The sequence below is a fragment of the Mustela nivalis genome (genome assembly GCF_964662115.1).
Source record: "Mustela nivalis genome assembly, chromosome: 17".
Taxonomy (NCBI): domain Eukaryota; kingdom Metazoa; phylum Chordata; class Mammalia; order Carnivora; family Mustelidae; genus Mustela; species Mustela nivalis.
Window position 1 is genome coordinate 43739394 of NC_139036.1, and position 11575 is coordinate 43750968.

At 53.2% G+C, this 11575-nt stretch overlaps 1 protein-coding gene across 1 annotated transcript; it reads right to left on the reverse strand.

The window, feature by feature from the left end:
• Positions 1-6517: 6517 nt before the first annotated feature.
• On the reverse strand, positions 6518-11575 carry SOST (sclerostin). The gene is made up of 2 exons (XM_082708486.1): positions 11284-11575; positions 6518-8544 (listed from the first exon to the last, which is right to left on the reverse strand). Exons 1-2 carry the CDS (start codon positions 11501-11503, stop codon positions 8123-8125), a joined length of 642 nt encoding a protein of 213 aa, XP_082564612.1. The 5' UTR covers positions 11504-11575; the 3' UTR covers positions 6518-8122.

The window sequence follows — 11575 nt, forward strand, 5'->3', positions numbered from 1 at the left end:
TTCCGAGGGGGAGAGGTCAGAGGCAACGTCTGAGCCAAGGTTGGAAGGCAGAGAATTCAGGCAGAGCGTCCCAGGTGGTGGGAAGAGTCTCGGATGGTGCTTTCGAGGAATGGCAAAAGAGGCAGTGTGGGAGGAGGGGGGCCAGGGCTGGGTGGGGGCTGGGGACTCTGCCAGTGGGAGACCCGCTGAAGAGGAGGTGGGGGCTCACTGTGCAGGGCTTGGGATGTTTTAGCAAAGTCGGGACCAAATGGTACCTCGGGGTCCTTGTCACCCCAGGTTACAAGGACATTGTTCCTGATCCCCCCTACCCCGCTGTCATAGCAAGCTCTGGAGTCCACTGAGAAGAGGGGACACTCGGACTCCTACAACAGGTGACCCAGAGGACGCCCCTCGGTGCCCTGCACACCGTCTAGCAACTGTTTTAGAAAAGTTCCCCCTTTTAAATTCAACTTCTCTTCACCAAGCTGACCAGGGAAAAATAAGTCCCTACAAATAAGGGAGAGTCATTATCTTAAATGGAGGCTGGTTTCTAAGAAAAAAGAAAAAACCCAAATGCCACTGGCCAAAACCTCACCCCCACCCACCCCCAGCACATACGTGAGGACAGTGGCTCACCGCCCTCCTTGCAAGTCCGGGGCTCAACACGGGCCCCTGTGTAAAGGGAAGGAAGCAGGCAGAGGAAGGAAGGCCAGAGATTAGAGAAGCTGACAGATGTAAATAGCCTCAGAGGAGCCACGCTGTCCCGGCACTCCTCCCCAGGGAGCCTTTTGTACCAAGGAATCTGGTTGCCTGAATGAAAAATGATATCATTTATTTCTTTAGTCAGAGCTGAGCTGTTTTCTTCAAACATAGAAATAACTTAACACCGCAACACCAAATTGTTGGCCAAGTGATAGAGATATCTGTAATTTGGGCATTTGGTAACAACCTAGGTAAACAGCCAGGGACTTGGTTTCTTGGGAGGGGCCCTGTTCCCCGCAACAATGAGACAAAGCTTGCTGTCGAGCTCCAAGGAAGCTGGACTTTTCCTTCCTGCTGCTCAAAGCATGCTTCACCGACCGAATGCCCGTTAATTCAACAGATATTTACCGAGCACTGACTGCTGTGGCCTGTGCAAAGGCACTGGGGCTACAGATGTGCAAAAGCTGGGGCCCTGCCCTCAAAAGACTCAAAAGACTCAATCCAGAGGGAAGGCAGCCAAGTTCAGCCCGTGTGGCAGCCACTATGAGGCAGTCTTCCCTTGGCACAGCAGCATTTGACTTGGCCTGAAAATGAAGAGGACTTTCCAGGCCAGAGAAGTGGAAGGAGGGTGTCCTAGATGGAATGAACAGCAGGTGCAAAAGCACAGAGGCTTCAAAACTCCTTGGGCTCTTTGGAAATTAAAAGAAATACACTATTGCAGGGAATGAAGTGCTATACAGGCCAGTGGTCGACAGTGTGACTGGACAGGTAGGCAGGAACTAGATCACACCTCTGTGAGCTATGGTGTTCAGAGTTTATCCTTTAGGTAATAGGGAGCCAAAGAGGAATCTTGAGCAGGGAAGTGATATGATTAGATTTTTGTATTAGAACACTCACTCTTTTCTGTTCTGAAAAAACTCTACCATACATCATATTAGGAAACTAACGCACGCAACTTCTTTACAGCATTGTTGGTGACAGTGAAAAAGCAGAAAACATAATAAACATCCAGAGGTAGAAAAACGGATAAACAAATCATGGTGTAATCATACAATGGAATAGGACTCAATATTTAAAATGATCCAGCATGGCCAGATCTTAAAAGCATAATTTTGAGGGATGCCTGGGGGCTCAGTCCGTTAAGCATCTACCTTCAGCACAGGTCATGATCCCAGGGTCCTGGGATCAAGCTCCGAATCTGGCTCCCTGTTCATCAGGGAGTCTGCTTCTCCCTCTCCCTCTGTGATATCTCTCCCTCTTGCTCTCTCTCAAATAAGTAAAAATAAAATCTTTTTTTAAAAGCATGATTTTGAGTAGTAAAAAAAGGTGAATTTTAGAATATGTATGGTATGGTAAAATGTGTATAAAATTTAAAACCACATGTCTATATATTGTTATAAATAATATATGTATAGAAAAGTATAGAAACATGGATTGTTGCTTCTGAAGAGTGAGGGAAAGGCATGAGGAAGGGGAGAAACACAAAGAGAAATTTATCTAGAATGTTCTATTTGTTTTTACGAGAAAAGAAATAATGGAGCAAAAATGCTAAAACAGTGAATTCCCTGCATTTAAAAAAAACTTGAACTTTGTTTTTTAAAAAACCAAAGATCCATCTGGTGGTGCGTCGAGGACGGGAGAGACTGAGAAGGGACCTAAGCCAGTCTTGTTGCCTCCAGCCAGCTCTCCTGATTGGAGGAGAGTTGGGCGTCAGATCCCAAGAACCCCCAAGAACAATGCACAAGGAAACATTTCCACCCCCACCCCTGGCCACTTCTAGCCTCTGGGCAGAGCTGATGTGCAGTTCTGGCCTCTTGTCTGGTGTCTCTGGAAGACGTGGGGCTCGGTCTTGTCCAGACCTGGCCACCATTCTGATCTGATGTGAAGCACGGTTCACAGTCCCCGGATGCCAGTACTGGTTCTTGGACACCTGCTAACCAAGGGGGCAGAAACAGGAGGCGCTTAGAATACCTGGGAACGTTTGACATCGTATGCTCAGAGTAGAGATAGTGTGTGTGTACATGCGTGTGTGTGTGCACGTATACACATGTGACTGCATATGCAAAACCGAGGAGCAGGATGAAAGCAAACCTTCTAGAAAGGGGTTTGCAGTGCATTCTGGGACTTGATGGGAATGTTCTTATACAGTTCAGAGAAGTAAGAATGAATCTTTCCAGAAGGAATTCATTTTTAGGCAACTACTTACCATTCAGATCTCCATCCCCTGACCTAGTGGGAATACAACAAACACGTCTATGTATCCACATACATTTATGTGTCTGGGCTAGAGCTGTGCCTGCCAGGAAAGAAGAATCGATACATTTATGTTCCTACTTTCCTGGGCCAAGCTAATCCTTGCTTCCTCCCCAGCCTGGATTTTGTGGGCATCCAGTAAAGTAAACTGTGACTTTTCTGAGTTAAGTATAAACTTCATGACTTAGGTGTCTCCTAGAAGGAATACATCTGCCGGATGCCCACAGCCTCACTTAAACGAATCTATCATGCTTTTTTTTTTTAATTAATTTATTTGACAGAAATCACAAGTAGGCAGAGAGGCAAGCAGAGAAAGAGAAGGGGAAGCAGGCTCCTTGCTCCTTCCCAGGACCCTGAGATCATGACCTGAGCCAAAGGCAGAGGCTTAACCTCCTGAGCCACCCAGGTGCCCCTATCATGCTTTTGAAGAACAAAGACATCCATAGCTACATAATGAACAATATGCAAATCATTCTTCTCTGGGAACCATCCCTTCATCTTTAATATACAGAGCCAGGAGAACATACAAAGAGAGACTCACTCTCTTGTACACACACACACACACACACACACACACACGCCACACCCCTCCCCACTATAATTATAATTATCATGCTGGTTTCCAGATCAGGGGTTAATAGCCTTAGCCTGGAGACGCCTGAAAGGCACCCAAGGCAATTAGCGGTGTCCCTTCTTCACCCCTTACAGACTGTCAGAGCCCTTGCACTCGCTGTCTGCTTTCTAGCCCATGCATCCCCATGTCCCTCTGTGGCTCACTCTCTCCCTGAATTTTGGTCTCAGCTCAAGTCCTGCCTCCTCATGGAGGCCTGGCCTGGCCACCTCCAAAGCTCTCTCTCTCTCTGCTTACCAGCTGTATTTTTTTTTTCCCAGAACTTTTCACTCTTGGGATTACGCTGTGCCTTTCTTTGTTATTCAGCATATGTCTCCCTGCCAGTCCTAGACCATGAACTTCACGAGTCCCATTCATCACAGCCATGTAACTGACTGATCGAACAGGGTATTTTTGAGAGTAAAAGCGGGAGCTATTAATAACTTCGATGGGCCAATAGGTGTCCGTGTCCAGACAAATCGGGCGCCTGGTTGCGTGAATTAAGAGTGACATTCCCCCTGCTTCCTGCCACTCTAGCGATGAAAGGAACTTCAACCCCTGGTCAGAGCTTCCGGAAGCCTGAGTTTTCGCCTGTCCTGGGACAAGGGAGAGGACAGACGATGCACTCCAGGAACGTGGAGGTGGAGGGGAGGGGGAACCAGGAAAGTTTACGCAGGTCCCAGAGCTAGAGCCAGTGATCAGGAATGAGGGCAGGCCCCTGCCAGGGAACAGGTGGGAGGTGGGCGGGTGGCACCAGTTTCTAGCGGCATTGACTCTGAGCTTGGTGTGTGGGCTCCCCCCACTCCCTGGTGGCCCAAGTCCTGCCTGCTTTAGGACAGGCATGGACATTTGGGTCCCTGTGGTTTCTTCGAATTTCTTCTGCTCTACCTCCTTAAGCAAAAGTGGCCTGATTGGTATTTGGTATATAGGGAGAGCCTGATGCAGTGTGTGTGTGTGTGTGTGTGTGTAAGAGAGACAGAGACCTGTTTCCCTCTGCCCCTCCGTCTGTCTGACTCTCAAGACTATTAATACAAACCCCACGTCTGGCTGAGCCACGAGAACATGAGCTCCTCACAGCAGAACGCCACCCCTCCCGGCTGAGCCTGTTGTCTGTTCCGTTTCTGATCGGCGCCAGGCTCATAGACCCCATGTAGGTAGAATATAACTTTCCATAAATAACCCCTAGCCCGACCTACAATTTAGGCTTTGGGTTTTTTTTTTCCCCCTCGTGGTAATGGGATTATAGGCTGGGCTGATCCCTCCTGGGTCTCGGGGTCCCAGAAAGCAGACCCTAGGTGTACCTGGGATTGGGCATTGCTTGGGATTCCCAGTTTCCCCCCATGCTGCCTGGCCCACTGTGAGGACTCAGTGCATGTTGAGGAATGTGGCGGATCAAGTCTCATGCCCTCACGAACGCAGCCATGCACCTTCAGCCCCAGTGCCTTTGCTCGGGCCACACCCCGCACTCAGAACCCTGTGCCACCTTCTCCACCAGCCAAACCTCTAAGCAGCACCCACCTCTGTGAAAACTTCCTGAAGTGTTTCCCCTCGTTCCTACCACAAAGTGGATTACGCCTATGCTTGATCCCGTAACACTCTGTACAATGTGGCTTGATGACTTGCCCATGTGCCCACCAGGTTGGGGCGGCTTGAGTGAGCGTCTGAGCAGGAATGAAACCCACATCAGGCTGTGGACGAATGCTTAACCCCTTGATGCCCCAGTTGCCTTAGACCCAACCACAAGCCTGGCTCCAGAGCCTGTGTCCCCATCCACTGGACCACAGGGCGTCTGGGGGCTGGACCATGTATCCCTTTCTTACCTGTTCTCACTCCCAGCTCTGAGACACTCCTCTCAGTGCGTGGATTCCCTGCAGGCTCTCGCTGGGGCGTCCTCGGGGTCTAGAGAAAAGACACCCACTGCCCACTATCAGAAACTTGCTGGTGATGATAAGGAATTGAGGAGGGATCATTGGGAGTTAAAGTGAAAAGTCCTTGGGGCTGGGGGGGGGTGCTTTGGGGTGGGGTTACCCCAAGAGGGGCTGTACTGGATTCAAAGCTTTGACTCATCTCTCCCTGTGGTGACTGAAGAGTAGCTCTTGTGTGTAAGGCAGTGTCCAGCACTGTGAGACACCTTGGTGACACAAGACCGAGGGAAGGACAAGCCGCTGTCCCTGCTTGTGATCGTCCATTCTCACCAGGGAGGCATACAGTTCGTGCTTGGGAAAACACTTGACGGAGCTGGAACTGAGTCGTATGTGGCTTGTGTCACTCTCAGCACTAAGCAGGGCTTGGCTAGGTGAGCCACATGATCGGTGAACCAGTATCAAATGGAAGACATAGAATGAGAAACCGAAGTCATGGCAGGGACAAAGGGCCTGGGGCATCTGAGGAGAGCTCAGCCGGGTTTGCAACATCCCTGGAAGGTTCAGGTTCAAAAGTGGCAAGGAATATGGACCCTAAAACTAAAACGAGAAGGAGTCATTGTGGTGGCCTTCAGACGTGGGGGTAAACTAAAGCAGAGATGAGTGTAGCAGCGGTGTGTGGCCACTTGGGAGTCGGAAGGAAGTTTGGTAGAGCTGGGTGGGGGTGGGGTAGGGGACTCAAGCAGGGAAAAGCCTCTCAAGTCAGGCTGAGAAGCCGGAACTCAATCCTGGGCAAGGAGGAGCTAGGGAAGGATTGTGAGTAGGAGTGTGGCGCAATGAGAACGGTGTTTCTGGAAGACTGTGGAGGGCAGGCTGCTTGAGGGAGACCAAGCTGAAGTTATGACAATGGTTGCGGTGAAGGAATGAGGTCTAGGTTTGGAAAGGAAGGGACAGACATGACTTTTCAAAGGGAGGACATAATTGCCACAAGGGCCCCTGTGGCACGGTCAAAGGTGCCTCCAAGGTTGAAGTCCTAGTGACCAGGAGGATAAGGATGTTAACTTTGACGAAATGACTGTGTGTGGCTGACAAAATGAGACCACATCCTCTCTGAAATGATTCATTGTCTTTATTAACAATGCCTCTGGATTCGGAGAGAACAGACTGGTATTTCATAAAGCAATATTAACATGGTCATTTCTCTACAAGAAAAACTTTTGCATAAATAACTTAAGTGCGAAAATAAATACGTAACTTAACTCTTTAAGAACCACGACTCTCATTCTTGTGGACAAATCCCACATGAAAGGATTGCAAAAAGCAACCAGCCCAGCAGGCTCTCACATGGTCTGTGCTTCTGTTTAAAAAAAAAAAAAAATTTTTTTAAACAATGAAAAACTACACAGAAAGTAAGAGGTGTCTGGAAATGACTTTCCGAAAGATTTTTGGATGACAGCGAACGGGCTTTGCGGGTTTTTTCAGCATATGTACAGCACTTGTAATTTTTCCCCAAGTAATATTATTTTAATGTAAGATGCGCCACCACCGGTAACAGTAGTAAGAAGCTACTTGCTAGACAGAATCACGTCTGTGAGTGCTAGGCGGGAGGAGACACCTCCAAAGGGATCTGCTGGTCTTAATGGGGGGCTGGCTGTTCCTTGGGCCTGGCAAGCCCAGGGTCCTGGGACTTCAAGCTTCTCTGCAGAAGGTGACTTTAAAACATGGCCATGTTGGGGGATGGAATAGGGGATTGATTCCTGGCCGGTCTCCCCCAGCCCTCCCCAGCCTTGGGACCTTCTCCTTCTCTACCCCAATTGCTGGTATCTTTTCTGCATCCTTTGGGGTGGAGTGCTGGAGGTAGGCAAACATCTGGGGAGCCCAGGCTGGAAAGAACGAGCTTCTTCCAGGAGCTTGTCAGCCCTAAAAAAGACTCCCCCCCCCCACCCTTGTTTGGCTGTCAGATCAGAGGATTACAGTTCTGAATTCCAGCCATGACCATGACCACGGCAGTAATCCAATCCAACTCCCCTCTCTCTCCTTTGCCCATTCAAACGGCACCCAAGGCCTTGGAATCATGTGACAGTAGATTCCTCGAGATACAAATCCCAGGCCCACCTTCATTTTCCAAAGAGGAAATTGAGGACAGACTCTGGACAGAAAAGGAAGAGTGCGGTCCAAGGTCATCCGGCGAGTTAGTGGCGGAGTCCAGACTGGAAATCCTATCTACGGACCCCAGTGCTGGGTTCCTGGCACAACAAGGCACTAAAGGCTTTAGGAGGGGGCAGAGGAGTGGAGGAGGAATCTTAGCGAACTTTCTTAACCAGTCCCCGGACTCTCATTCCCCACCGCTCCCATAGAAACCCTGGGCGGCGAAATGCTTGCTCTTCTGCTGTCCTCTGAAGTGGAACCAGCAAAGGTGGGCGGCCCCGGTGGGCGGGGCTGCGTGGCTCAGTGTGTGTGACTCTCAGCGCCGTCCCCGCCCTGCGGGACCCCCCTGGGACGCTGGGGAGTGGGGGTGGGGAGGCTCTGCTGGCCCCCCTCCCCGAGATCCGCAGGGCCGGGCTCCCTCCTGCCGGAGCCCGGAAGGTCTCCGCCCCCTGCCCCGGGCTGCAGACATTTACAAGGAGATGCAAACAGTCAGACCGCGCGCAGAGGGCAGAAACTCCCGCGCCCGCCTTAGGGCGCGGGTCGGGGAGCGCGGCGCGGCGGGCGGCCTCTAATAGGCGTTCTCCAGCTCAGCCTGGTTGGCTTTGGCGCCTCGGGCGCGGGGCCGCGGCTTTCGGCCCTTCTGCGGCCGCGCGGCCTCGGGCCCGAAGTCCTTGAGCTCGGACTGGTTGTGGAAGCGGGTGAGGCGCTTGCACTTGCAGGAGGCCACCAGGCGCACTTTGCGCGCGCGCGGCGCCGCATCCCCCGGGCACAGCAGCTGCACCCGTTGCGCGCGGTAGCGGTCGGGGATGCAGCGGAAGTCGGGCCCGCTCGGGCGCCACCACTTGCCGCGGCCGATGGCGTTAGGCAGCAGGCGCGCGGGGCCGCACTGGCCGGAGCACACCAGCTCGGTGACCGGCTTGGCGCTGCGGCAGGGTCCGTCCGTCACGAAGCGGGTGAAATGCAGCTCGCGGCAGCTGTACTCGGACGCGTCTGCGGAGAGAGGTTGCGTCAGGCCAGGCGGCCTCCTGCACGCCACCCACCCCGTCCAACCCGCCTTTTCCAAACCTGCCACTTTCCAGCTGCATTTGCCCAGGTATTCTGGGGCTGGTGCAAAGACCTCTGGCCCACCCTTTCCCCCCTAAAACTTTGGAGCCAAGTGTCTGTTGGGGTTCAAATACCAGCTTCAACGCTGTGTGATCTTGGGCAAGTCATTTAACCTCTCTGCGCTTCCTATCTGTAAAATTGGTTTGTCCTGAGCAGTTAGGGAGTGAATCCATGGCGTATATAACGCAGGGGCCGCGGTGAGTATGCAGTAAGAGCTAGAAGTACTGGCTTTTATTATGTGTTCTTCTCCAAGGGGGTCTTTTTCTCCCTCTATAAGTCACATCGTGTCGCCGAGTGCCTGGTCTAGGCAGAGCAGGTGCTAGCCACACCCTCTGCATGATGGCCTTGGCTTCTCCTAAATTCTTTTTCCAGCCACTTGGGAGGGTTGGTGAGGGGATGGAGAAAGGAGTAGGGGTTAATTGAAGGGAATAAATCAGGGCAGCTGCGGAGGAGGCAAGAGATGGAAGAGGAGGTGGGGAGGAGTCATTAGACTTGAAAAGAGCCAAAGGCTGCTTGTCCAGCCCCCTCATCATCACAGAGGACCGGGAAGCCTAGAGAGGGAAAGGCCCTTGCCCGAAAGGCAGAGTTGGGTGTCCTCACTGTGCTTTCTTGGGGCCCCAGCCCCTCTGGGTTCCTATAAGGGTGGAAGCTGTGTGTCTGAGCACCCACGTGGGAGGTTGGGGTGGGGGCGGGGCACAGGGCTGCCTCTCACTGCAGTTACTTCTCTATCAGAGGGGATGGAGCCCTGTCTGAAAACCTATAGGTTCAGCTGCTGCAAACACTTATTAAGCACCTGCTGTGTACTAGGCATGCTGCTGGGCACATCTCTTTTTTGTGTGCCATTTTAATGGATCTCCGATGGTGGCCTAGCCTTGCTCCTGGGTTGGGGTGGGGACGGGGGATGGGGAAGATTGTGCTCTAAGGTCTGGCTTGGTCCCCCGAAGTCACCTTAATCAACTCTCCTACTGTGGGCTTAGACAGATGGGAGCTTTTTAAACAGCTGGTCCTCATATGAACATCTGTCTGTCACCCAAGGGGATGAAAAACAGTCCTGGGACCAAAAGCAGAGAGAAGGCCAAGAAGCCAGGCCTCCACTCCCCAGGCCCCGGAGAACCAGCGGAGCAGGGGAGAGGTGGGTCTGCCTTCCTTCAGTGGCTGACCTTCTGGTTTCTGGGCTGGCTTTCCACCCTCACTCTTGCTCCCAGGCTGCAGAGGGAGTGTGTGGGGGTGGCCTGTTTGCCAAGGGAAGGAAGCTTTTGGGCTTTCCAAGAATAGTACCCCACATCAGGCACTTCTATAGAAGGTGACTTTGTTTTGAGCTTCCTTGGGGGCCTGTGGCTTCTCCTGGGAGCCCAGGGAGGTGGGTATTTTGTATTTGGACCCCATAGAGCCCAGGAAGCAGTCCCTTAAGCTTAATCAACCTTGCCTGGGTGGTGGGGGGGGAGGGAGTGGGGGGGGTGATATGCTCCTGCCCTCCCTTTTGAAGTCTTGAGGCCTTCAAGTCTTCAGGCCCCCGATGGGGCTGCCCCCTTGGCAGAGCCCCACATTCCCAGCTGGCTGTGGGGCAGGGAGAGATGAGATGAGGGGGCCTGGGCAGTGGACTCCTCTCCCACCCAGACAATGACTGGAGGGCAGTAAGGCCCTCCCCAAGAAGTGTCATTCCGGCCCCACCACCAGCGGTTCCAGCCAGCTGTGCACACGGCCCCCTAGGCTTTGCATGCAGACCTGACCAGAAGCCCAGATGTGCCCTCCACGAGAGCCCTTGCCTTGTCACAAGGGTCAGGCCCCCTCCCTAGTAACGAGGCAAGGCTTGGACCTGGGGACAGATGGGGTTACCTGCATCCACTGCCCTCACAGAGGATGCTACTTCCCCTCCAGGGCCTGGACAAGCTGCTACCCAGGTCAGACTCTGCCTACAGCTTCCCGTTCCTTCAAGGGCCAGCTCACTGGGAAGACTCGGGGTGGCTGGAATGTCCTCTTCCCATTGCTTTGTGGGGACTTGTTCTGGCTCTCTGTCCCCAGCACTCCCCCCACCCAACCCCACCCCACGTCTCCCACCAGGGCTATCTTGGCATGGGATCAGACTGGGGTCAAATCTCAGCTCTTCTACTCCCTACCAAGTTACTTCACATCTGGAGCTTTTGTTTCTTCACTTTCCAATTGGGGGCTCACCTCCGGGGACTCCCCTGCGGTGGATCCCCAGGGTAGGGTTTAAGTACAACCTGGGTAGAGCGTCTGCCTCCCGCAGGTGCTCACAGATGGGAGGGCTCCCTTGCCTGGTTCCCTGTCCAAGGATGCCAGCGGCCAGACCCGTCTCCTGTCTTCTCAGGAGGGGATTCTTGGAAACTGTCTGCCTTCGGAGGCTCTGAGTCCCAGAGTTATATTCTCACCACCTCAGCATCCTTCCTGCCCCAGGCTCCTGTGGCCAGCCGCCCCCACCCCAGCCTCATGCCTCCTGAGCTGGAACACCAAGGCTATGCTGGCTTGCCACCCTCCCCCTGCCTCCAGGCAAGGCTGTCCCTCCCTTAGTGCTGACAACGGGGCAGAAGGTCTACCCCAGGCTTCAGAACCTTCCAGAGAGCCACCCCTCGTGGGAAAAAAGCTCTCCTCTACCCCCATGCATACCTTTGGTCTCAAAGGGATGGTGAGGGGGCCTCCCTCCGTTCTCCGCCCGGTTCATGGTCTTGTTGTTCTCCAGCTCTGGTGGGGGCTCGGGGTACTCGCCAAGCTCAGGGATGATCTCTGTGGCATCGTTCTTGAAGGCCCGCCAGCCCTGGCCCTCCACCACCCGGAAGGCCGCATGCACCAGCAGGCAGACGAGATACACAGCGAGAGAGAGCTGCATGGTGCCAGCCGGAGGAGGGCAGCCTGCCTTGCAGTAGCACAGGCTCCGGTCCCTAGCCTGGGACACGTTTGC

What these genes read in the sequence shown, in the direction of transcription:
- SOST (XM_082708486.1), bottom strand. Translation starts at nt 11,503, where the DNA reads ATGCAGCTCTCTCTCGCTGTGTATCTCGTCTGCCTGCTGGTGCATGCG. An exon ending in CCATCCCTTTGAGACCAAAG is followed by an intron (nt 8,545 to 11,283) that starts GTATGCATGGGG and finishes CTCTCTCCGCAG; the next exon opens with ACGCGTCCGAGTACAGCTGC.